The 26,320-nt window shown below is 38.3% G+C and overlaps 1 protein-coding gene across 2 annotated transcripts in view; it reads right to left on the bottom strand.

Annotated features, from left to right (window-relative positions):
* Window positions 1-24,712, bottom strand: part of ythdc2 (YTH domain containing 2) — a 37,892-nt gene extending 13,180 nt beyond the window's left edge. The window contains exons 1-26 of one of the 2 annotated variants that reach the window (XM_062434411.1): window positions 24,618-24,712; window positions 23,896-23,956; window positions 22,006-22,165; window positions 21,799-21,889; window positions 21,307-21,503; window positions 18,611-18,813; window positions 18,168-18,334; window positions 16,848-16,950; window positions 16,606-16,762; window positions 15,603-15,710; window positions 15,343-15,491; window positions 14,946-15,081; window positions 13,769-13,895; window positions 13,452-13,517; window positions 11,903-12,081; window positions 10,970-11,066; window positions 8,735-8,822; window positions 8,203-8,283; window positions 8,030-8,112; window positions 7,220-7,325; window positions 6,327-6,446; window positions 4,099-4,371; window positions 3,184-3,310; window positions 2,837-3,042; window positions 1,332-1,515; window positions 236-327 (exon numbers count right to left, since the gene is read on the bottom strand). In XM_062434411.1, coding sequence (XP_062290395.1) covers window positions 236-327; window positions 1,332-1,515; window positions 2,837-3,042; window positions 3,184-3,310; window positions 4,099-4,371; window positions 6,327-6,446; window positions 7,220-7,325; window positions 8,030-8,112; window positions 8,203-8,283; window positions 8,735-8,822; window positions 10,970-11,066; window positions 11,903-12,081; window positions 13,452-13,517; window positions 13,769-13,895; window positions 14,946-15,081; window positions 15,343-15,491; window positions 15,603-15,710; window positions 16,606-16,762; window positions 16,848-16,950; window positions 18,168-18,334; window positions 18,611-18,813; window positions 21,307-21,503; window positions 21,799-21,889; window positions 22,006-22,159 — 3,294 coding nt within the window. In that variant the 5' untranslated portion in view covers window positions 22,160-22,165; window positions 23,896-23,956; window positions 24,618-24,712. Of the gene's footprint in view, window positions 1-235; window positions 328-1,331; window positions 1,516-2,836; window positions 3,043-3,183; window positions 3,311-4,098; window positions 4,372-6,326; window positions 6,447-7,219; window positions 7,326-8,029; window positions 8,113-8,202; window positions 8,284-8,734; window positions 8,823-10,969; window positions 11,067-11,902; window positions 12,082-13,451; window positions 13,518-13,768; window positions 13,896-14,945; window positions 15,082-15,342; window positions 15,492-15,602; window positions 15,711-16,605; window positions 16,763-16,847; window positions 16,951-18,167; window positions 18,335-18,610; window positions 18,814-21,306; window positions 21,504-21,798; window positions 21,890-22,005; window positions 22,166-23,895; window positions 23,960-24,617 lie in introns of both variants that reach the window. The other variant, XM_062434409.1, reaches the window with a different exon arrangement.
* Window positions 24,713-26,320: the final 1,608 nt, after the last annotated feature.

The raw sequence follows: 26,320 nt of genomic DNA, 5'->3' as shown, positions 1-26,320 counted from the left end.
CATTTTCTAAACATTGTCATTATTATTTTCTCTTGCGTGCATTGGTCTCAATTGTTTGTCTTTTAAATTGTTATTAGTTTTTTATTCCTCTTATTGTTATTCTTTCTACACTAGCCTGTATAAAAGGTGTTATATAAATAAAGTTTGATTGATTGATCATATGAGGAAAATATATTAAAATTCATAAACATATAAAAGGTTGAAAGATGGGTATTGATAGTTGTTGTTCCCTTACCTCTCTGTCCAACTGGAAAACAAGCCAGTCATCAATCCTCATCTCAGCCAGGTCCTCTGTGTCACTGTCACTGAGCTCATCTAGTGGACTGTCTGAAGATAACAACAAAGAGGGACACTTACTGAATCTGCACACACACACACACACAGACACTTCTTAATCCTACTGTAGAAAAGATACACTTCTATCAAAAAACACTCATCAGGAAAAACAATTCAAAAGATTAAACATATTAAAAATATAGAGAACAAGTAAAATATCACATGAGTATGTTGTGACCAGTAATTTTAACAATAGTCAAGAAAAATGTGTGCCTGCTTTCTGTTAGCCTTCAGACTGGAGAGGTGGAAAACAGACATTGTCATAGGAGGAGCCGGTGGTGGAAGACTACCCATCTCTGATAGTGTTGGGATGTCTTGTTTTAAACACAAGTCTGTTATCAGCATATGTTCAGGCTCCCTGCAAAGATTTACTCCACAGTGCTGGAAATGAGAGCCTGGCTGATTGTTGAGCCTCAGATTCATATTAGAGGTCCCCTGGTCATGGTAGAGAGGAGCAGCTTCACTCTAGCAAATACTGTGCAGAGGAGTTGGAGAAGGCCTGTGACCGAGGTCCCTCAGGGTATTTTGTTGGGAGTACAGAGGGACCATGGTTGGGACTATGAGCCATCATTCTTTGTATAACCACAATGACTGTGTGTGTATTCTGGGTAGAAAGTTAATCATGTTCACTACGGCTGTTTGACTCTGCAGGGCTGTATGGTGTCACCAGTTGGTATTTGGACAGAATGCCTATGCAGAGCGGCTGGATGGAGAGCTTTCTGGAGAGAATCATCAGTGTCTAGCTATATTAGACTCAAGGTGTCAGAAACATAATTAGGAGTCACACTGAATTTGTGTCAATCTGGCCAATAGTCTTGGTGTGGACAGGCTTCCAGGCTGACTGACAGACAGACATTACCATACTTGGTCATGCTGCTATCATGAGATTTTTCTTACACCACGCAGATGCACTACAGAGAATGAAATGTTCACTGATAACTGACTGAGCTCACACTCACTGAACATTTAACATGACAAACACAGGTTAGCAGTACCTTTCTGAGGAGCAGGCTCCTGCAGGGCAGAGCTGGGAAGTTTGGCACAGCCTCCAAATATGGACACAGTGATGGGAGTCACCATGGAGCAACAGCGGACACTGGCCATCCTGTGACCTCGGCTCATCTCATCATAGATCAACCAGTCTGTGGGAAGGGCCTGGACTGACCTGGCTGAGTTGTTCTGAACAGCAACAACACACATAATCACATAAGTAAAAAGCTTTCATTGACACTGCTGTGTATTCACACTCATATATAACTGAAAAGATACAAGTTAAATAAGGTAGTTAGTTTAGTCTATGTCAGTGGGTTTAAATTTATGTCATTAACACTGTGACATTCTCATAAAATACTGTGACAAGTCATGTTATTTTCATTTAAATTATTTAAAATGACACAATTAGGACAGAAAAATAGAGCCTCTGTCACTTTATGACCACTTCAGCTACCTTATTTTGTCTCATCAGCCCATAAACCAGCTCCTCTGAAAATGACTGCAAATCAAGTCTTAAAATCAATCAATCAACGAGTTTTAAAATAAATCCTCCCTACTTATTTATATATTGCCACATTTAGATTAAGCTTACCTCATTTACCTTTAAATAAAGATAGAACAGGCTCTTATTATGAGTCCCTATTATATACTGATGTCATTTCTGGTCACATTATTGTAAGATTGCTCAGTTTGATGTGCTCCATTCAACACTGATGATGTCTGTTGCTGCTAATACCAACTTAACACTTCCTCCATCTGTTTCACATTAAAAGCTTTCCAGCGGCTCAATGAGAAGAATCCCATTTTCTCCTGAGAGTTTATTTTACTGCACCCAGCTATTATCTTAGAGTATGATTTCAGTGCCAGCTCTTGCTTTGGTATATATGGAATGTTTCAGGTAGTGGTTGTTAATCATATGATTTCTGAACCTGGCTGTTGCATTGTGGAAACATTATGACTAGAGCTGAGTAACAGGGGGCGGGACCAAAACACAGAAGCTGCAGGTAAGATAAGACAAAGCTCTATTAAAATTCTGACCACCATTTTGGATATAAATCAATCAATCAATAAAGATTGATTAGTCATTTATTTCTTTACAAAAAAAGATTTGACAGTAAATGTGCAGTATCATGTTTAACGATATATGGGTTCATAATGTATTAACATTTGATGGCTGCAGAAACTGATGCTGCACTGTTGTATGGGTTTGACGTGATAGGACCACACTGTAGAGAGACAATTCAATTCAATTCAATTCAGATCACTTTATTTGTCCCCGAGGGGCAATTTAAAAGGGGCATGACAGTAGCTAAAAAGAAACACAATCAACAGACACAAGCAGCACACACACCGCAACACACACCATTCAACACATGAATAATAATTTATAAAGTGTTTCGATTATAAAGTGCATTTAGATTTTGTGATCCAATATCTTAAAGGTTTATGTCAAAAAAGAAATCATAAAAACAGCATTACATATCCATAAAAAGACACGTTTGCTTACCTCCTTGGAGTGGGACTGACTGAGGATGGATGTGGGATGGAAGTGGACTTTCTTCTCTGTGTTACTGGAGGGCAGGGACGTCTCCTGGTTAATATGGACCAGGTTTGGATACATACCGGCCACCAGGGCTGCTTTCACCACAGCCCAGTTCTCAGAGTTCAGGTTCACATCACGGATGTCACTGCCCCCCCGAGCCCGCACAAACCCTGCAGGACAAACACATTTAAAATTTAAATAAAATAAGGTCATCATTCATTGAACAAAAGCTATTACATTTAAGATTGTTCTGGTCAAGTCTACTCGGTGGAGTCAGATTAGGATATAAAGAAAATGGAAGTGGAACTGACCGATGGCACGAAGCTGTCCAAGCAGCTGTGTCCTCATGCCAAGTATCATGTCCATGGTGGCTTGAGACAGAAAGTTCTTCTCACAGAAAGATCTCTCCCAACCATCACTGCGGGCTTTCTGCCATGCCTGACAACACACAGGACAAACATGAAGGAAGACTTATTACCAAGCTGTCAATGAGGACTGTGTAACATCACCTGATAAAACATCTGTATCATCATAAACTGTCACTTTTACATCAATAACAAGAAATGTTTATAATTTATCACAACATATTTTTAATTTGTTTTCTATTTTTGGTCTATATGACCTTCTAGATATTCTCTTTGAGCTTCTTCGGTGTAGCAGGACTGATACAGTATGTCTCAGCCTCTGAGAAGTGTCATCAGGGCACACTGCCATCACACACAGCTGTTCACTGTGTTCAACTTCATTAAATCACTTGGAAATGAGGCCAGGCTGCTACAGGATAACCACACACACCTTTACACACACACCAGACTGGTCAATTATAACTCAATATTCTACCTGTTGATGATGTCAGATTATCACAGCTTTTCAATTTTCTTTTAAGCTGAAGTATTGTCTTATGTTTTGTCTTATATTATTGAAATACATTGCAGTGCAAATGCAGCTGTGTAAGATGAGCCTAATTAGCAAACTATGAGACCATTTACAAGGTGAGATACATTAGAATTACAGCTGAAATACTGTCAGTTCAATGCAATCCTATAAAAGGCTTCTCTAGATATATACTGTATATACAGTATATATCTAGAGGCTCCACCCTTTTACACTTAAAATAGAGCCCAGCGTTAATTTCAAAGATTTAAGAAAGGTCAACATTAGGTGACACAGGTTTGGTTCACCTCCCTTCTGAAATCAAGCAGATCTTATACAGACCCCCATCCTACCTGGAAGGCTCTCAGCAGGGCCATGTGATCACTGAAGGTGCTGGAAGTGAAGCGTTTGCGGCAGTGTAGAGCAGCTCTTTTCTGAGAGCCTTGGGCAGGAAGAATGAAGGGGTCACGATACCCTAGAGTACAGGCAATGGTTAGAATGGGGTCCAGACACTTGAGCACCACCGCACACAGCACCATCTTGCCCAGGTGGGGCTCCACAGGTAGATCAGCCAGATGGTAGCCCAGATCAGTCAGGTCTTCATACTGGTCCATAGCATCTATTGTCTGAAGTGAAAGAAGGAGGCAGTCAATAGAAACTCAATGGACCTCATTCACAAATATGTTCATGTAATGTTCTTACTCTGTGCATAAAATGAGTGTGCATGCAAAACTTACTGTTGGATTCATGACACATGTGCACCAGCAAACTTTGTTCTTACCACATGAATATGTTTGTGATGCATCATTTATGATGATGATTTATGGAATACAACATATTAGTTATTCATTTTATAATTATCACTGAATATTGTGGTACTAATACATGGTTTACATTGAATAAATATTGTCGATATATCATATATATTTTAAGACCACCCATGCATCTTTTGTGCGTAGGTATGTTGTATGTACAGTGGGGCAAAAAAGTATTTAGTCAGCCACCATTGGTGCAAGTTCTCCCACTTAAAAAGATGAGAGAGGCCTGTAATTTTCATCATAGGTAAACCTCAACTATTCAACTACTTATTTGCAAATTATGGTGGAAAATAAGTATTTGGTCAATAACAAAAGTTTATCTCAATACTTTGTTATATACCCTTTATTGGCAATGACGGAGGTCAAACGTTTTCTGTAAGTCTTCACAAGGTTTTCACACACTGTTGCTGGTATTTTGGCCCATTCCTCCATGCAGATCTCCTGTAGAGCAGTGATGTTTTGGGGCTGTCGCTGGACAACACGGACTTTCAACTCCCTCCAAAGATTTTCTATGGGGTTGAGATCTGGAGACTGGCTAGGCCACTCCAGGACCTTGAAATGCTTCTTACGAAGCCACTCCTTCGTTGCCCGGACGGTGTGTTTGGGATCATTGTCATGCTGAAAGACCCAGTCACGTTTCATCTTCAATGCCTTTGCTGATGGAAGGAGGTTTTCACTCAAAATCTCACGATACATGGCCCCATTCATTCTTTCCTTTACACGGATCAGTTGTCCTGGTCCCCTTGCAGAAAAACAGCCCCAAAGCATGATGTTTCCACCCCCATGCTTCACAGTAGGTATGGTGTTCTTTGGATGCAACGCAGCATTCTTTCTCCTCCAAACACGACAAGTTGAGTTTTTACCAAAAAGTTCTATTTTGGTTTCATCTGAACATATGACATTCTCCCAATCCTCTTCTGGATCATCCAAATGCTCTCTAGCAAACTTCAGACGGGTCTGGACATGTACTGGCTTAAGCAGGGGGACACTGCAGGACTGGCACTGCAGGATTTGAGTCCCTGGTGGCGTAGTGTGTTACTGATGGTAGCCTTTGTTACTTTGGTCCCAGCTCTCTGCAGGTCATTCACTAGGTCCCCCCGTGTGGTTCTGGGGTTTTTGTTCACCGTTCTTGTGATCATTTTGACCCCACGGGGTGAGATCTTGCGTGGAGCCCCAGATCGAGGGAGATTATCAGTGGTCTTGTATGTTTTCCATTTTCTAATAATTGCTCCCACAGTTGATTTCTTCACACCAAGCTGCTTACCTATTGCAGATTCAGTCTTCCCAGCCTGGTGCAGGTCTACAATTTTGTTTCTGGGGTCCTTTGACAGCTCTTTGGTCTTGGCCATAGTGGAGTTTGGAGTGTGACTGTTTGAGGTTGTGGACAGGTGACTATTATACTATTATTACATACCATTAATACAGGTAACGAGTGGAGGACAGAGGAGCCTCTTAAAGAAGATGTTACAGGTCTGTGAGAGCCAGAAATCTTGCTTGTTTTTAGGTGACCAAATACTTATTTTACAGAGGAATTTACCAATTAATTAATTAAAAATCCTACAATGGGATTTCCTGGATTCTTTCCCCCCATTCTGTCTCTCATAGTTGAAGTGTGTACCTATGATGAAAATTACAGACATATCTCATCTTTTAAGTGGGAGAACTTGCACAATTGGTGGCTGACTAAATACTTTTTGGCACCACTGTATGCATATGTGTAGTTTCTGGTGAGTTATATAATAGTATTTGTTAGTACTTGTTACCTTAAGCATCTGCACAGCATTCCTTATGGCATGTGCAGACGGAGGCTGTGGAGCTTTGGATAAGAATTCAGCCACTAGAGAGGAGGTGGGAGCCAGCAGTTTGGTCTGCAGACACAGTTCCTAACACACACAACATGACATATCATCAGTATTACAGACCAATACAAAGTGTCCTGCATTTTTAAGGAACGCAGCACTGTTTTGGTTCTTCAAGAGAACTGGAGCCAACCTCAGTTGACATTAGGTGAGAGGCGGGGTACTCCCTGGAGAGGTTACTAGACAATCACAGGGCTAACATATGGTATAAACACTTGCCTGCAAATTTAAAATGAGGAACTTTACAGAAACATCCGTAGAACCTCTCAAACCCCTCCAGCTGCATAATTCACCACTCCACTGTTGATCCCTTTGCTCCAAACAATCACTGCATCTCCAGCAAGTTGTTAAATAAGTAACACTGAGAAGTGCATTTACGCTATAATATGGAATATTTGGTATGAATCTTCAAGGCATGCTGTGAGAAATGTCTAAAATAATTTCAAATGAAAAGCAAGTAATTTAACATGTACCAGGTTATGTGTATATGTAAATGTGTGTAAACCATTTAATTACCTTTACTTTTAGAGAAAGGTCTTACTAAGAAGTCTTTCAGTTGCACAAAAACCTGTTTGTGAACCTGTTACTTCATTTGTAATATACTGTATATAACCCATGCATGAGTGTTATTTTTATTGTATTAAGTTAATACTCATTTTCTTGTAAATTTCTTTGTAAAATATATACAGTATTTATTGTACTTATACACATACATACAGTGATTATAATTTAAGTTAATGTTGAAGTATTTTGCTTCATGTACAGTAAGGTTAAAGTTGAAATGTGTGTGTGTTTACCTGCAGAGGCATCCGCAGCAGCTGTGGAACCTGAAACTCCAGCATGTTGTTGAACCTGAGTCGACTGAAGAGGTGAAAGCAAATCCCTGGTCTGCAGCGCCCAGCTCTGAGGACACCACACACATTCAGTAGATTATTCAAATGATATCAAACATACATTAGTTTCATATCAGTGGGTAAAAACTCATATTAACAGGTCAACAGAGGCATTCATATTTAATGACAAACAACATAAAATCTTTCTTCATCCTGATCTAAATCCTCACAGCACTCAATCACAAGCAGCATTCAATTAAATGATCAAACTGAATACAACATATCATTTCATTATTTATCTTAAATTATTATATTGAATAAAATAATGTATAAAATAAACAAAAAATAAATCAAATACTTTCAGTAACACTCAAACATTTGGACACACTTTCTCATTTAAATGAATGGCAAGGTGTGTCCAAACTTTTGAATGCTACTGTACACTGAATAAAATGACCTTCAGCCATAGCTCAAACCACAGCCAGGCAAAGCAGCTACAGCTGTGGTCACTGGCCTTTCAGATCAGCCCTCCTTTAAGAGTTACTCTAAACTGCCAGTGTATACTGTAACTGTATACACTGGCCCAACAAATTAACTGTTCTGACGGATCAGGGGGAATGAAAAAAGTATTGCAAGATGATGCAAAAGTGATAGCAAGGTAAAACAATATCTACTTCTGATGAAATAAACCAGAAACATCCCCAACACTAATATTGAGGATCATCTCTAGTTGAAGAAATTACAAACTGTGAACATAGATATAACTGATATTACCTTCCTTTCCTTTGTAGAGCACTGGCTTTAGAGATCCAAACTGTCTTTAACATAGATACATGACTGAGGGTGTCAAAGGATTTCTACAACAGAAAAAAAACTTGTATTAGTTCATTATTGTCCACATGAGTGAAACTGTATCTACTGTTAAACATCATCAGCAGTGATTGTACCTCTTTGACCTTTCCTGAATCAATGACGAAAACAACATCGTTGATGGTGATGCTCGTCTCAGCAATGTTAGTAGAAAGAATCTGAAAGGAATGAACAGTTCAAATCTGGTTTGACAGTGAATTTCTCATATTCTCATATTATACTGAACTTATAGTACAATATAATATAAGAAGTCAGAATGTTCTCTCTATATTAAGCGATAATTTATAAATGCAAAATATATAATGAAAGTATTACAGTGATGTCAACACCAATTTAGATAAGTATATTAAATGTGATGGAAACTCATTTGTTTTACGTGTGTTTTTTCTTGTATATCCATATTTTTCATAAGGCTGGTTAAGTTAACCAGTTGGAATGCACATCAAGACGCTGCTGATGTGTGTAGTCCTTAAATGATATGAGAGTGTAAGAGTGCCCTTAAACAAAAAATGTTTGACTTATAAAGATGGAAAACTCTGTATCATCTAATGGTCCAAGTAAAGCTTTAGTGAAAGAAGGTCAATGACATAAGTGACATCAGGGACTCACTATCTTCCTAACACCAGGCGGAGAGGTCTTCATGGCTTTCTTCTGGTCCAGGGTTTGCATGTCTGAATGTAGAGTGAACACCTGGTACCTGAGAGACATACACCTCTGTCAGAGCCACACTATAATACAGTTGCAAGAAAAAGTATGTGAACCCTTTGGGATTACTTGGATTTCTGCATAAATTGGGCATAAAATGTGTTTTAATCTTCATCTAAGTCAAAACAATAGACAAACACAGTCTGCTTAAACTAATACTGCACAGAAAATTGTATGTTTTAATTTTTTATTGAACACAACATGTAAATATTCACAGTGCAGGGTGGAAAAAGTATGTGAACCTTTGGATTTAATAACTGGTTGACCCTCCTTTGGCAGCAATAACCTCAACCAAACGTTTCCTGTAGTTGCAGATCAGACCTGCACAACGGTCAGGAGGAATTTTGAACCATTTCTCTTTACAAAACTGTTTCAGTTCAGCAATATTCTTGGGATGTCTGGTGTGAATTGCTCTCTTGAGGTCATGCCACAGCATCTCAATCGGGTTGAGGTAAGGACTCTGACTGGGCCACTCCAGAAGGCGGATTTTCTTCTGTTTAAGCCATTCTGTTGTTGATTTACTTTTATGCTTTGGGTCGTTGTCCTGTTGCATCACCCATCCTCTGTTTAGCTTCAGTTGGCGGACAGATGGTCTTAAGTTTTCCTGCAAAATGTTTTGATACAATTGGGAATTCATTTTTCCATCGATGACAGCAATCCGTCCAGGCCCTGAGGCAGCAAAGCAGCCCCAAACCATGATGCCCCCTCCACCATATTTCACAGTTGGGATGAGGTTTTGATGTTGGTGTGCTGTGCCTTTTTTTCTCCACACATAGCGTTGTGTGTTCCTTCCAAACAACTCAATTTTGGATTCATCTGTCCACAGAATATTTGGCCAGTAGTTCTGTGGAACATCCAGGTGCTCTTTTGCAAACTTCAAACGTGCAGCAATGTTCTTTGACAGCAGTGGCTTCCTCCGTGGTGTCCTCCCATGAACTCCATTCTTGTTTAATGTTTTCCTTATTGTAGATTCGTCAACAAAAATGTTAGCATGTGCCAGAGATCTTTGTAAGTCTTTAGCTGACACTCTAGGATTCTTTTTCACCTCATTGAGCATTCTGCGCTGTGCTCTTGCGGTCATCTTTACAGGACGACCACGCCTAGGGAGAGTAGCAACAGTGCTGAACTTTCTCCATTTGTAGACAATCTGTCTTACCGTAGACACATGAACATCAAGGCTTTTAGAGATACTTTTGTAACCCTTCCCAGCTTCATGTAAGTCAACAATTCTTGTTCGTAGGTCTTCTGAGAGCTCTTTTGTGCGAGGCATGGTTCACATCAGGCAATGCTTCTTGAGAACAGCTAACCCAAAACTGGTGTGTGTTTTTATAGGGCAGGGCAGCTTTAACCAACACCTGCAATCTCATCACATTGATTGGACTCCAGGTTGGCTGACTCCTGGCTCCAATTACCTCTTGGAGAAGTCATTAGAGTAGGGGTTCACATACTTTTTCCACCCTGCACTGTGAATGTTTACATGTTGTGTTCAATAAAAAAATTAAAACATATAATTTTTTGTGCAGTATTAGTTTAAGCAGACTGTGTTTGTCTATTGTTGTGACTTAGATGAAGATCAGAACACATTTTATGCCAAATTTATGCAGAAATCCAAGTAATCCCAAAGGGTTCACATACTTTTTCTTGCAACTGTATATGCTATTCTGCCACCCACACACATTTTAATGGGGTGCACAAAAGATTAGGTAACACTTTTTAATATAATCCAGTACACCAGCACACCACAACCCACTACAACCTCAATAATAAACATAAAGTAGTATTATCACCTTTCTGACAATGTCAACAAAAACTGCAATAGTCTAGTTTATGGCAGAGTTGTTACATTAGACTGTGTACGTTGTCACAGTCACACAGGCAAGTGGACTCAAATGCAGAAAGAACAGGAAGGCGACATGAACTGCAGAAAATAATGACTTATTAACAGACTCTGTTTACTGGCAGACGAGGAGTGTAATAAGTACATATGTTGTTACCATGGTAATAGCAGGTGTTGCCAAATCAATCAGAACAGAAATTGTCAAGATCGACTGTAAGTAAATATAACCTTCTCTTGCTGTGGTAAGATCACGCCAAAACATACTGTTTTATATCCATACATACATACTGTATACACCTTACCTTTCAGAGTGTGTGGAGAATCTCTTATCGTCGTAGAGGATGCGGTCCCTGAGTGACACAATCTCATCATATCCAGGAAGAAAAATGAGACAAGCACCTGAAGACCATCAGACAAAAGATTACAATATTGTTATTCTGAAACATGATCCATAATCTGTGAAATCTAGCTGTAATCAATAGTCATGTTGATGAAGCAACAGGTCTTGGTAGTGTGAACCTCCTTCATTTGATTCATTATATCATTAGGAAATATTGTGATATCCTGCTGGGAAATAATATAATAAAATCATAATAACAAAATGTGACATGATAATAAATCACTCCAGGCTATATTGTTCATAGTGGATTTCAATTATACTTTCATTCTTTAGCCAGTGTGATGGTGAAACAGGTTTCAAATTGCTTTCTATGGTATTAAAATGGTCTGAAAAGGTGTCAATTCAACACAGTGAAACTTGCAGAAACCCTGTAAGGAAATGTGCTCCAAATCCTCAAATGCTACAAACTGTACTGTAAACTGTAAACCAAAATATATATACAAAAATAAAAGCACACACATTAGGAACAATGCTTTTAAACCTGAAATGCTACAAATACTAAAACATACAGAAGTGATAATACATAAAATAGTAAAAAAGTGAAAAAGTGAAATAATCCAGTAATACAATAATTACCCAGATAAGTGGCATTCAATGGATGGGTAGTGCATTGTGAGTGAATGAACCTCTTGGCTACTATAGCTGCAGTGGGGGAAGTGTTTGCTGCAGGTCTGATAGTGACTGAAACAACAGCCTGCAAACTTTTAACACCTTTCTATTGTTGTTTGTTGAAGATACTTAATTCATTGCTTTTCAAGAAGATGCTTTAATGTTTGTGCTTTTATTCTAAGGTTTGTCCTTAGGGGCCACAGTACATATGAGTGCTGAGCCTCACCCTCAGTGGAGGTAGAGCAGATGTTGTTCAGCAGGTCCATGATGAGGTCAAGGTTAACCCACTCATCATCAAAGGTGTGGTGGTAGAGTTTGAGCAGCTCCTGGTCTTCAGCACTCAGCTCTGCACTGCCACACTGTGCCAGAGTGGACTCATCCATGCTGCTCACCTCTCCTAGAGGACTATACAGGAACAGAGTGTAGGTGACACATTTCTGTACTGTTGTAGTAGGTTTATAAAGAGTCGTCATCATCTGGACAAGTATATTGTTTGTTTACAGCCTGAGTGTGGATAAAGGACAAACATTATGTTTCACCTTTGCAAAATGAAATGCCCTTTTCATCATTCTTAATAATTTCTTTGGATCCTTCCAGTAATATCAAAAGAAGCAATATCCTTCCTCCTTTCATGTCAAAACGATGTGCATTTTACCATTATTAACTAAAAGAGTTAAAGCATAAAGACTTTAAAATGTTGTACCCCAATTTAAATCTTCTTAATGAAACAATAATTTACGTACAACCACCAGTGAGCAAAACAGAAAAAGTTAAAATATTAATTACAAATGTATGGTAATATATTTATGGTAACAAAACAGAGCATCCTTTCACTAACACTGCACACACATTTTGAACCTAAGGCTATAGCACTGCTTCTCTTCAGCAAGAATTTTAAAAATTGCTGAAGGAGATGAACGCAGTCCCTCAAAATCAATGTTTGAGTTGATAATTCATTTGGATTTGAAGTCCTCTTCCACACTTCTTTTTTTTCTTCCTGTTCCTTCAGTTTGATGTTTGAGCTTCTCTGTGCAAAATAGTGTATTTGAAGGGTTTGATTTCACATTCATCTGCTGAAAAAGTTTCTCTGTGCTCACCTTAAATCTGAGTTTAAGGCATATACCTATGATTTGTGACATCACAATTTGTGTGGAGCCAGTTGTGGTCCAGTACACAGTAGGTTACCACTATTACAACATGCAAGTGTCATGTGGAAACAGAGACATCCTGTGTCCAGCAGTAAAACTTGTGAAATTAAAATATGTTTTACATGACGGAGGAGAAGACGTTTTAAGGTTTATATTTTCTATATTGTTGAAAAAAAACAACATCAGGCATAAATTATTATTCAAGGCAGAGTATGTTTATATATCTCAATACATGTGAGGAGGGAAGTAATTCTCTTCCAGAAAAAGTCCAATTTCAGCTGAGTGACTTCTTTTATTTTGTTATTAAGAGTTAAAAGTGCTTGGATTACACATGTCTATGGCCTGTTTAAACCTGTGTCTTTCCTCCTCCCCTGTCTTCTGTGTTTAAATAAAGTTCTCTACAAAATGTAAGTATCACCAGGGGCCACCTTGTTTTTGCATTTCGTACATGCTTTATTATAATCCATTCTATTTTGTAAATGACCAGAGCTGCCATTCAGATGCAAAAGTCAAATATGTTGTAGCTACTAAGTGAAAGTTTTTAGCTAAATATGAGAAGTTTTATAGATGTGGTTGTTTCAGTTTACATTACGCAGTCATGTTTTGTGCATTGAGGTTTATACTCACATGGAGGATTTGAGTAGATCCACAGCCTCTGCCTGCTGGAAGTGTTGGGCAAAGTCTAAAGCTGTCCTGTAATGAGATGAAAGTTACACTGTTGTTAACTTGGTTTTACATGTTAGACAGATGAAAGGATAAATGACAGCTACAACTTGTGTTTACATTTTGCAAAGTCTGTAAAATTACATTTCCATGGACAATGTAAGTAAAACTGACAATTAAATGTGGTGACAGTGATTGAGACTGTAATATGACTTCATCATACATATAGATACATTTATCATGCATATCAACTTGGTACTACAACATCACAGATGTCCTACCATCCATTGGATGCCTTCTTATTGATGTCGGCCCCCATGTTGAGCAGCTGCTCCATCTGTGAGAGGAACCCTCGACCTGCTGTTACCATCAGAGCTGTGGCTCCTGTCTCACTGTGTGTGTAGTCCACTGAGTGAGAGCAGGCAAGTATGAGGAAACAACTGGAAGCCTTCACATTTTAATGGATCATTTCATTTTATACACCCACTTGTTATGTTGGAGATGGCACAAGACCACCATTAAAATATTTATATGTTTTTGTATCATTATTATTATTATATTAATTGTAAAATGAATAGTTTGCCGTTTTGGGAAATGTGGTTATTTGCTTTCTTGCTGAGATATATATAAGAATATTACTCTCAGGCCTCTGATATAAATATGAAACAAAACCTTGGAGACAATTTGCCTATCTAAGCATAAAGACTGGAAGCAGGTGGAAGCAAATAGACTGGCTCTGTCGCTCTGTCGCTCTTTTGCTCTGTCTCTCTGTCTGTCTGTCTCTCTGTCTGTCTGTCTGTCTGTCTGTCTGTCTGTCTGTCTCTCTGTCTCTCTGTCTCTCTGTCTGTCTGTCTCTCTGTTTGTCTGTCTGTCTCTCTGTCTCTCTGTCTCTCTCATCAAACCAATGTGTTGAGGTTTTAGAGGGAAGTTCATGCTGAAACTACTTCTTATTCTAAGCCTAAGATCCTGGAGTCTTGTCATCCCCATGCAGCTGCCTGGAAACAAGTGGAGACTTAAAGTCACTGTGCCTGGCCAAGAAATACAGTTGTTCCATCGCCTAACAAGTGTGCAATAAGAAAAACCCTTGTTTTCAAGACTAATTTTTGGGGAAAAAGACTTACAACTTGGATTAAATTACTCTTATTTGCTTCTTACTCACAACATTTCTATTGCACAAAAACATAACAAATGCAATTAACTAAAGGTACACCATCACAATGAGGATGCTGATTATTAAATAGCCATTAGGAAACATTGACCACATAATAAACCTAGTGATACTAAAGGTTAACTGTGACAGTTCATATGTCTATTATCATATCATTAACCCAGTAGTAACCTGAGAGAAAACAACAGATACTAACCTACAGATAAAAAGACATTCTGTACCACGTTCCTACACATGACCCACTGGAAGTGTAAGAGAATACAAGCAGAGATCAGCTGTGATAGTCATACCGTTAACATTCTCATAGAGGATGAGGTTGAAGAGCTGAATGAAGGTATCCTGGTCTTCATTGAGGAAAATGTTGGAAATGCAGGCGTCCATCTCCTTCAGCAGCCACGGTTCCAGCTGGTCTGTACCATTTATACTCTGCAACACAACATCACACAGTGACTCAAACTGTCTGTAAACATCAACACATCACACAGCATAACTTGTCTGGTTGAAACAAATACAATACATCTGATGGCTCCATATAAAACCATGCTGTTCATTTCAGTTCTGTGTGTGTGTGTGTGTATGTGTGTGTGTGTGTGTGTGTGTGTGTGTGTGTGTGTGTGTGTGTGTGTGTGTGTGTGTGTGTGTGTGTGTGTGTGTGTGTGTGTGTGTGTGTGTGTAGGGGGGGCTTACTGGTTTGTTGAAGGTGCTGTCCCCTCTGTCCATGGAACTGCTGCCCTGGAGGAAGTCTGGAGCAGACACTGATCTTCTCTGCTTCTCTTCCACAGAACTGTTCTCCACTGCCTTGCACCACTCTGTCAAAACCTGCTGCTTCTTCTCCTCTGATAGCCAAAGCATGTGATGCACAGAGAGGACAATAAAACAAGGCCAAGGTGAAATATTTAATTCATATTTCTATTTTATGTCATTGATTCAGAATAAAAGATTCATACTTCTCTGTGTCTCTTCATTGTATTTCCTCATGTCTTTATTGTTAAAGCCCGTCAGCTTCAGAATGTCCTCCAGAAAGACTTCCTTCACCTCAAACTGTCTTCCTTTAACTAAAACCAAAAATCATATTAATATATCTAACAAAAAGAACAGTGTTATGTTTGGATTTAGGTCTCAGGTTTAAAGCCTTTATCAGCCAGTACCAATGACATGCTAATATTATAATGCATCCCTATTGAAAATGACAAAGGTCTATTGTGAATAGGCTTCTTGTTATGCAGGTTCCACATGGGAATGTTCAAAAGATACTCAAACATGGTAGCCACACACTGCCATGTCTCTTGAATGCATGATTTATGTGCAGCTAATCTAGGGTGCTACATGGAAAGCCACATCAGTTCTGTGAAATGAGATGCTCTTTCATCTGTACAAATACTAAAAACTTTAAGTGACTATGAGAGATTTATCAGCACAGAATACCATTTACAGGTCTCAGGTTGTATACTTAAATAAACACACACAATATTTCCCATGAGTTGGCATCTCTAACCAAAGTGTATTTAGTAAGAAAAAATGGTGAAGCCGAATACAGAATACAAACTAATTTTTTGCATGATTACATACAAAGTCAATGGCAAAAATGTACTTTGCGTTCTGTCTGAACACAGCTTAACAGCTACAGTAGTGGCCTGTGTGAGTGGCTGTGGTAGTCAGGAGACCAGACATAAAGCTTGAAGGCAGGTGTGATGATTGGTGAGATTGATGGCTTCAATCAGGCAAGCTGAGTGGTGGATTTTGAAAGAGAAAATGGCATAAAAGTAGATCAAAACAGTTCAGTTGTATCAGCTTCTAATCAGCACCTCACGTTTTTCTTATCAACCTTGTCAGAGTCAGCTCACTAAAGAGATGCTGATGAGATCCTGTACAGACTAGAGGTGTTTTCTGAAACCTGGCCAGCTGTCCTAGAGAACACAACTAGCTGACAGACAGGCAGGGAGAACTTACGGTGGATAATAGGACAGGAGCCAAAGTACTGGAGGAACAGGTCTACATCCAGAGCAGCACTAGACAAGATCACTTTTAGTGTGGGGATCTTCTGTAGCACATCCCGCATCTTAGTGAGCAGGAAGTCAGTCAGACCATCACGCTCATGTACCTCATCCTGTTAAAACACAGAAAATCATCTTTAACATGATGTGTGATTTTAGAGACTGTATGGCCTGTGTATTTGTAGCCTTGATGCTCACCACAATGACATGTGTGACAGTTGTCAGACTGGCATCTCCAGCCATCAGTGTCCTGAGGAAAACTCCACTGGTGCAGAAGGTCAGCAGTGTCTTAGGAGAGACCCTGAGGTTTCAAAGTCAACAGTTACAAGAGCATGATCATATATTGCATTTCAAATTCAGTTCATATCCTAATTCTACTTTTTATAACACTGAGGTAGTAGTAGTAAATACTGCTTTCTTCTCCCTGCTCCAACTAAATCACATCTGTAACTTCTTCACCTCTGACACTATCCACATACATGAGAGTGACACACAGGATGCTGTGTGTGAAAGAGGAGGACAATATCTGATAAACACACTCATGTATGTTAATTGGCTGGACAAAATATTATGAACACTTACGCAGTATAATGCAGTCCAGTACACCACCACCACACACTACACAATTACATCGGTAAGAAAATAGGAAGCACAGCATTCTTTAATTATGCTCCAAAATGATGGAATAGTCTAAGCTATAAGAGATGTGAGTTCTGTCAACACTTTTAAACAGCTGAAAACATATCTATTTAATTTGGCTTTTAATTGGTGTTATTTTAACTTATTTTTACTGAATGTCTTTTTTTTTTTTTTTTTTTTTTTACAAATTGTCTAATTTTATTTTTTTTTTAATTCTATTTATTTGCTTTTGTTTTATTGTGTTTTTATCTGTAAAGCACTTTGAGCTACATGCCTTGTATGACAGGTGCTCTATAAATAAAGTTTATCATTATTATCATCGTTATTATTATTACTATGAGCTAAATAATAGACATAAATTAGAATTATTATCTCTCTGAGAATGTAAACTAAAGCTTTATAAAAGTAGCATTTATGGCAGAGCTGTTGTATTGGATTACATTCGATTGCACAGGTGTACTTAAATAAAATAAAGTACTCACTGAACATATACTGTAGTTTTTTCAACTGTAAATCATGCACACATTCCAGCAGTCTCAGAATAAACATGTGGACTCATCAAAGTAGTATGCTTATGCAATTTGAACTTCAATTTTTCTAATCAGAATTTAATTTAGTTAGCTGAAATACATTCAGTTTCCAAATCATACATAAAGATTTAGAAAGTTTCCACATTCAGAACACTGATTAAAAGCTCTTTGGAAGCAGATGTTTTATGTAACTTATATATAAATCATGTTGGCTTAACTAGCTGCCAGAGAGATAATGTAACTGGCTCATCTTTGAGAGGAACTAGTTGCTTTTAGTGTAGATCATTAACCTAGGAAGTGTTAGTGTGTGTTGTTCTACCATGAATAAACAGGCTGTTGTCTAATGTACCTGCTCTCCAGTCTGATGTGATAACCGACAGTTTGGCCCACACTCTCTCCTCGCTCAGCTGCCACTCTCTCAGCCACAGCGATGGCAGCCAGGCGTCTGGGCTGAGTGCAGAAAATCCTGCAGGGTTCTCCATTCCTGCTGCAGTCATCCAGCAGGAACTGTGGAATCTGAATACATGGTGACACTGGATTACTCCACAACATGTCTCTCTCTGCATGTTTCCTGTCTGTGTGATTGCTTTCTACTCTTTCTTCTCCAAGAAACTCGCTCACTTTGACCTACTATGTGAACTACTACAGAGCAGCTGTGCAAGTCTATTGTGAATAATCTGAATATATGAGAAAAAACGTTCGTCTTTTTTGACTTAGCTTTGAAACTCTGATGTCCCAGACAGCACAACACCAAACACAACATCTTGTTATTGATTTCAAGCATTTTCACACCTGCGTGGTTTTTCCGGAGCCGGTCTCTCCCACCACCAGCACCACCCTGCTCTCTTTGATCAGCTGAACGATCTCCTCTTGGCGCTCATGCACAGGCAGGGAGCATCTGAAACTGTCCAGGTCAGATGGACTCCTCCTTCGCGGCACCATGGGAATGCCATTGTTCAGGCGCCCACTTGCTCTGTTCTTGTCATAGCTGTTGTCTGAGGGAAGACAAGAAGACTCAAACCTGTTGACTTTACAGTGAGGAGGGAAAGCTACATTTCCAGATGATGGCAGATTGATCTTGGTGGTAATTACATATGGGGAATATCAATTTATATACACAGTTGTTGGAGGTGAGTTATGTATGTACCACTGATCATTTTAACCCTGATATAAATCACTTTTATACAAGGAAAGTCTATCCTACCAGGTGCTTTGACAATTTAACACCCTCATCAAATAACATTCTAAACTTGCTACAAAACACATTTAACACAAAGATATATATTATTATATATATTTCTGATCATTTGGTCTCTTTGGCTCTAATTCATTATTATTACTCCGGCTACTTTCACAACATCTCTCTCTCTCAAATTGGTAGTTATTTAAATGTTAATGACACATTTTAATTTCAAAATGGGAAGCAGAAATGAAAAGATCAAAGCAAAGCTTATGTTGACACAAGAACTGGATATCTTATATACCTATTCAAAGCATCATTCAAGATAAAAACCAAAGAGCATGTAGAAAGAAATTATTCTTTTTCAAACTGGAAAAGAAATGTTGATAACACTCTCTAAGAATGAAAAATCCATCTCCTCATTTATATACACTTTTTGTTTTGACCCTCATACTAGTTGAATCTTTCTGACAAAGTAAACCCATTTATCACAAAAATGTCCTAAAGAACAACAGCAAAAAACATGAAAGTCCAATGTCACAAGAAGAACTACAATCTAGTATTAAAAGATGTCATTGAATGAAAGCCCTGGCCCATATGGATTTCCTTTTGGATTCTATATTACCTTTTGGGATGATTTAAAAAACATAATTTTGGAAATCTTTATGTATTGTGCCTAAAACAAAGAATGTACCGTCTCTAAGAAGCAATGCCTAATATCTCTCATCCATAAACAGACCACAAATTACTTGCTAAAAGATTTAAATGATGTTAAGTGGATATTATTTCTATTAGTCAAGTTTTTTGAAAGGTCAGCATGTCTCTAATAAAATTCAACTTGAATAAATCACTGACATTGTTCTGATGCACTGCAATGTGTTGCCAGAGGAGTAACATTTAAATACAGACAGAGTTAATGCAAGTGTGAACGTGGCCTAAGTTACAGTGACACTGGACTTAAGAGCCATCCACACCAAAAACCATAACTATAACAATAACAATGTGAACATCCACACTTATGAGCGATAATGTCCTGTAAACAGCATTGTGCGTTCCAGCTGTGTCTGCAGCTAATGAAAATGGAGACTGAAGACTTGTTAATGCTCTACGTTGTACAGAGAAAAGCAGAAGAGTTCAGAGGTGTGTGCTGATTCAGTGTGTTGATCAGAAGTATTTCAGACACTAGTTGCTGTGATGTTTCAGTGTTTACAGACCAAACTGCACTGACCAATGTTGAAGCGCAATGTGCAGAAGTGCACGCTTTTATTGCACTGTATGTGCAAAGATCTGAAGCCTAAAAGATTCATTAACTTTACTGTTTTTCAAGTTATAATGCATCACAGTAGACTATAATAAAGAGAGACAAACCTAGTACTCAAAGAAATCACCTCTGGGTGTCATTCTGCTCCAATTAACAGTGCATCAGTCAGTCAAAGGTGATGAGCTCGGGGAAAGCCACATTTAAAAAAATAAAGTCATCAGTCATTTTCCATCATTAAAATGATATTTGCAGCTTTTGAGGTCTTACTGGAAATGTCAGGCTGGATGCAGATTTTGCTGTGCGAGTTTGGGGAAGGATTTTGATTGGCTGTCAGCATTTCTATGGTTCATCACATCACACTAAAAGTGATCTCAATGATATTGTTCTCCACTGTCAATGTCATTATAGTTGTGGTTTGGACTCAGGGTTTAAAATTAGCACCCGCCACTCACCAAATGCATGTAAAAATAGGTTTTGGCAAATAAAATAATTTGGTCACTCGAAATTGGCAGGCTGCTGAAATATGTCTGTTATATAGATATGTTATAAAGTTATATAGTGATATAACTTTCATCATTAATGCCATACACAGTAAAACACACAGACTACAGCTACAGCAGGTCTACTGATTGCGTTATGAATTTCTGAAGTTGTCCCTGGCTGTCCATCATCACTCAGCATTTGAAAATGTATCAAGCTATCTGCAATAAGGAAATGAGGAAAGCTGTGGAAGTACCGCTACACCAAAGAGAACATTTAATGAGTGTGTGATGTGATGTTTCACTGACAAAGGAGTGAGGAGAGATTGGCTTTTATACAACAGCAGTTCTATTGTTGCTACAGTGTTTGTGTAACTGTGTGTGTGTAACTATGTGTGTGGGAGTGTGTCTGAGATAAGATGATGACATTTAAGCCATCAGAGAATGTATATGAATGAATGCACTTAAGTGCACATGCTGATGTATGTATGATATATCAGTTAACCTTTTAAAATAAAAGTTAGGATTCTTTAAACAGCATCTGACATTTTCATTAATACAAACTCACCAGACTCTGCAGACACAGACATGCCGCTGCTGCTGCTGGGCTGCAAGTCAGTGCGTTCCTTACTGGTGATTGGAAACCTCTGCAGCAGGCTGCGGATGAAATATGAGGAATTGTGGGAGAGTATGAGGGGCATGGCGGGCCGAGGTTTGTCTGAACCGCTCTTCTTCCTGATGGTGAGGAAGCGATTCAGTCCTTTCCTGAAAGACGAGGAGAGAGAATTTATTTCCATTAACATATTCACAAACACTGACACAAGCTTGTATTCACTGAGTGCCTTACAACTGTACTGTGGTCTTACTTTTACATGATTTCTCATCCTATAGACAAAAAGTCCCACCGGAGCTTAGTGGGGACTGACCACAAATCCAGCTTTACTGTCAAAGATTTTCTACACTTTACTGAGAGTGACTGCTTGTAACTTTGTAAATGACTTGTGTTCTAGGAGTATTTTCAGTCTGTTATTCTTTCAGCACAACAGCACAGGGTGCTTACCCTTTGCTCTTAGAAATGTAACCCAGGGATTGTGCCATACGATGAATGAACGCTCTCTCGGTGCTGGACAAGGAGGAGGGAAATTCCATCTCTGTTCAGTCAGGGGGAGGAAGAGTAAATATTAGCACACTTTACAGTATTCATACTGGGACTGGTGGTGAGTATGACAGTTTTATTTGGATATAAATCAATAAAAATGTGTGATACCTTTCTGGTCACTGTAGCGGAATTTCTCCAGAGAGAGGTTCACTGCTATCTTCACTTCTTCATCTATGTGAATTTCTTTGAGACTGTTGGAGGACCGGGCAGCTGAGTTGTGGCTCCTGGCCCCTTTCTGTGAGGCTTTACTGACATTCGACATGATGCACTGCAACACAACATTTATCTAAGCACAGGCACTGCGGGAATTCATGTGCTCACCAAGTGTGAGCTAAACACACATACAGTTGCCTCTTTTTTTCTTCAACTTAAACTGTATACTGGACACATTCAGAAGGTCTTATCATAGAGGCACCAGTATGTTTTGGCACTTTAATGTCTCCTCAATGGAGCCAGAATTCAACTAATCGTAGCAGTGGAAAAACTAAATAAAACACACCTTTAATTGTGTATCATGTGAAAGGTTCCTACTGTTAAAGCTGGCAGTTAAAGGTATGTTGGGAAATGTTCTGTTCTATTTCTAACACAAAGAGGGGACTGAAAAAAAATCAGCAGCTATAAAATATAATGCATTATTACAGGTGTTGATATATTCATTCTTCTGGCATGTCATCATTTACTGTAGGTGTACAAAATGACAATAATAGTTCACAATACAATGTCAGGTGTTGTTATTCTTTCATCAAATATTTCTTGACTGAAGTCATAACTTTTCCAAACTTCATACGATTTCATTTCAGTAAATTCATGTATGGCTGCTTGTGTTGAGACAGCGTTAAATGCTGCTGTGTCTCTGAGGTCACAGTTAGGGTTATTATATCACATTATCTTTCACAGTGATGCTTTTCATCACATCGTCAATGTGTCTGAATTTAACAGTCAAACATTCAGTGGTGGAAACCTTATTAAGACATCTACAAGCAACTGTGTCTTAGTTTCAGTCAAACTCTGGATGCTGTTATTTTAGATATGTGTACAAGTAAATGTTTCTGTCAAACATTCTCATCTTAACTCTTTGGTCACATTCATTTTTATTGATTAGTTTTATATATTATATGTTTAGTAGTTTTCAGTAGGTTGTGGAAGTGCACTACAGCATAAGTGATCAAATCTCTTTTTTTCTAATGTATATTATTTATCGAAACATAATTAGATTCTTATATTATTTAATATATTTATCTCCTTTTTTTGAGTTTTTTTGTTGAATTATAAACTATAAGTTCAAAGAAATTCACTGTTACAAAGATATATATGTTTGGGTTTTTTAAGTTTAATAAATGCAAGATGTTTCCAAAGTCAGTAAGTAATAATGTTAAATAATCATCTACATATCTAAATACTGACCACAATAATCTTGATAATGATAACACTGTGTCTGTAATTGTATATGGTGATATCCATATATATAATGATACTGGAAAATACATTTATAAACTTTTGATAAATGAAACAACCAAACACGAATGTTTGTTTTTGATAACTCCAGCAAATCAAATGCCTGTCAAGCCATTTCCTTACATCAGTGCAAAAATGATTATGTTTTTCTATAATTCACTCGTGGTCATTGATTTACAATGTTGCCCACAATGGCTATCATTAATTAAAAGTATGGTAATATCTCTGACAGTTGACAGAGTCTCCATGTATATTGTCATATTACAATTTTACACATTAAGGTCAGTTTATTAGTCATACGCTTCAATGGTGCTTGCACCTTGGCACCATAAACTCCTTCTGTTACCTACATCTGACTCACCAGATGTGGATCATGTGATAGAACTACTATAGGCTCTCACTTAGAGGCCCTTCAAATCTCTTAACAATCAAGTGGTTAAAAGATAATAATGAGAATTTTCTACATATGGGTGATAATTAGACGAAGTGAAGTATGTTTCACTATGATTCCATGTACTGTTCTCTGTGTATTGTGTAACTTACCGAACTGTACAGTGTTTAGCTTGACTCTGAGCTGATGAAGGTCAGGGGATAAAGACCACAACTGCTGTGTGAAAACAGACGGAGAGAAGGTCATGGATTATGAAGTTATTTAAGTGTCCTTTCACTGGATGTTTTTGGTAGTTGACTGCTGATGTTTTGTTGTTGTTAGTGAATTTGAATTAAGTTTTGACCAGGTAAAATCCCAGAGGATTACATTTTTTTTAGAAACTGATAACTTAAATGGTGAGATGACCCAAAGGCTGAGTGATAAGTCAGTATTTCAGTCACTGCACTCACTTAGGGAGAGACAGCAGGTTCAATTTGACAGCTATCTGTCACAGCTTGAGAGGGATTTTGTTCTCATCAAATACACAAAAAACAATCATATTCAAACCGAAACATTTCTTAATCTTGTGTTATTGTTATAATAGCTGGTGCCACGTGTGAGACTAGGCTTACACTATACATGCTTACTATTTATAATATAAAGTCAGTGTCATTTCATTTCCATTTTTAATGTAAATTAGCGACTAGCAGAGACACTGTTATGTTGGAACGTTAGCTTGTTAGCTTTTAAGAAGTCTCTCCACAAGTGGCTGGTGTTTCATTTCACCAGTATCGAAACACACAACTAACGTTACCTTCACGCTAGCTAAGTTAGCTGAGCAGCAGAGAAACACATCATGATTAAAAAAGTGAAGCTAGCTATATATCCAACCTACTCAATGAACGGTTTAACGTAGTCACTGTGCCTTGGTTAAAGAAAAGCTGACAGCACCAGTCACTGCTGTGAGACGTGATCCATGGAAATCTCCCCAGTGATGCGCCACCAGTACCGGCAGCGCCAACAGAAAAACGACTTCCGGTCTAACTCCTTCAGAATGAAAGAGTGCAAACCGAATATGGACCTGAAAACCTCATTTTACTCAAAAGTAACTACATAAATGATTGTTCGACTGTCAATAAGTGTTCAATAGCATATTTTAATCTCATTCAAACTCATTTCAAACTCAGATATGGCAGAACTGGATAACCTTCTTGTACAAGGCACTGTACATTGACTATACAGGTAGTCCTAACATAGTAACAATACATCATAATACGTTTATATTCCTCAAAGTTAGGAAGACCGACTGTACACCTTTTATATTGCGGGAAAGTTGTTTTTTAAAGACATTGGTACAACCTTTTCATACTTATTTCAGAAAGTTTGATTTCCGATTTCATTCAGCCTTCAAAATAAAAGTATAGTCCAAACTAAATGTGTACTGCCAACATGTTACTCACAGATGTAGCTGATGTTACGTACTTTGTTAAACATTCTTAATATTCTCTGTAGATATTCAGTGTTAATGATGAAAAAGGGGTCACAACCATCATAAGGAGTCATCCTCTGGGGACCTTTAATGTCCCCTGCAAACTTAACTTATAATATGTTGTATGTTAAATATACAGAGCATATAAATAGCAGGGAAATACAATATCCAACTCTATATCCATCTCCCCTCACCCCCACTGACCCCATCTACAAGTCAGAGTGGCATATGTAAATACTTGTTGTTTTAATTCTTCTTCTTGTTGGAATCTGATCCTCCAATCTTGTTGGAGCTCAGTCCGCGTGTTCGTTTAATGAAAAAATAGGAGAAGATATTTGGTCTCAACACGCTATTTTATTTAGCAGTAAATGAATAAGGCATACAGAGCTCTGGGTCATCTCTTCTCCCTGACGAACAACATAGTGTCAGTCAGTTCACTTAAGTCTGACTCCCCCTGCTTCTCCCTGACCCAGTCTTATATACAATACAGAATGTTTATTGAATGCGTGAGATGTCGTCTCCTGGTTGGCTGTTGATCCGACTCCATCCTTCATCTTCTCACTCCAGGATATGTGACCTCCCTGTGAAATCCTTACACAGGTGTAATAATGTGTGATTCCCGTGTAACCCCTGTTCATATGGGGGTTTTTAAGGGTTAGTTCTGCATTGTCTAACAAAGGTTAAAAGTTAGCCATAAAAAACAGGCCAGATGTTATCTGACCATTTGTTACCATTTATCATAGATGAAAGCTCAGGGCTATGCTAACTCAGACTGAATGTTTGACCCCGATCCCTGTCAATCATAAACCTTTTCATCACACCTCAAAGTAAAACTGCCTCCTGTACTTTTCCCCTGTCTCCTGGGGTGCATTCCTCTCACATGACACGCTTTCAAACTATCATACATTGTACCACATTATCAAATGAAACAAACAATAAAGTAATAAATCCCATTATCTGATATTTTAGCATTTGCCAATTCATAGCATATATCTACATTCTATAGAGCCTTTCTTGGAAACATACTAAATAAGACACACTTAGTTAAGATTCTGTTCATTTCAGTGGTGTCCTCATTTCTGTTTGGTAACATTGCAACATAAAATGTT

Source organism: Scomber scombrus, chromosome 15, assembly GCF_963691925.1.
Source record: "Scomber scombrus chromosome 15, fScoSco1.1, whole genome shotgun sequence".
Classification (NCBI taxonomy): domain Eukaryota; kingdom Metazoa; phylum Chordata; class Actinopteri; order Scombriformes; family Scombridae; genus Scomber; species Scomber scombrus.
Note: the sequence above shows the minus strand (reverse complement) of the source record. Positions and strands in the feature narration are given on the sequence as shown.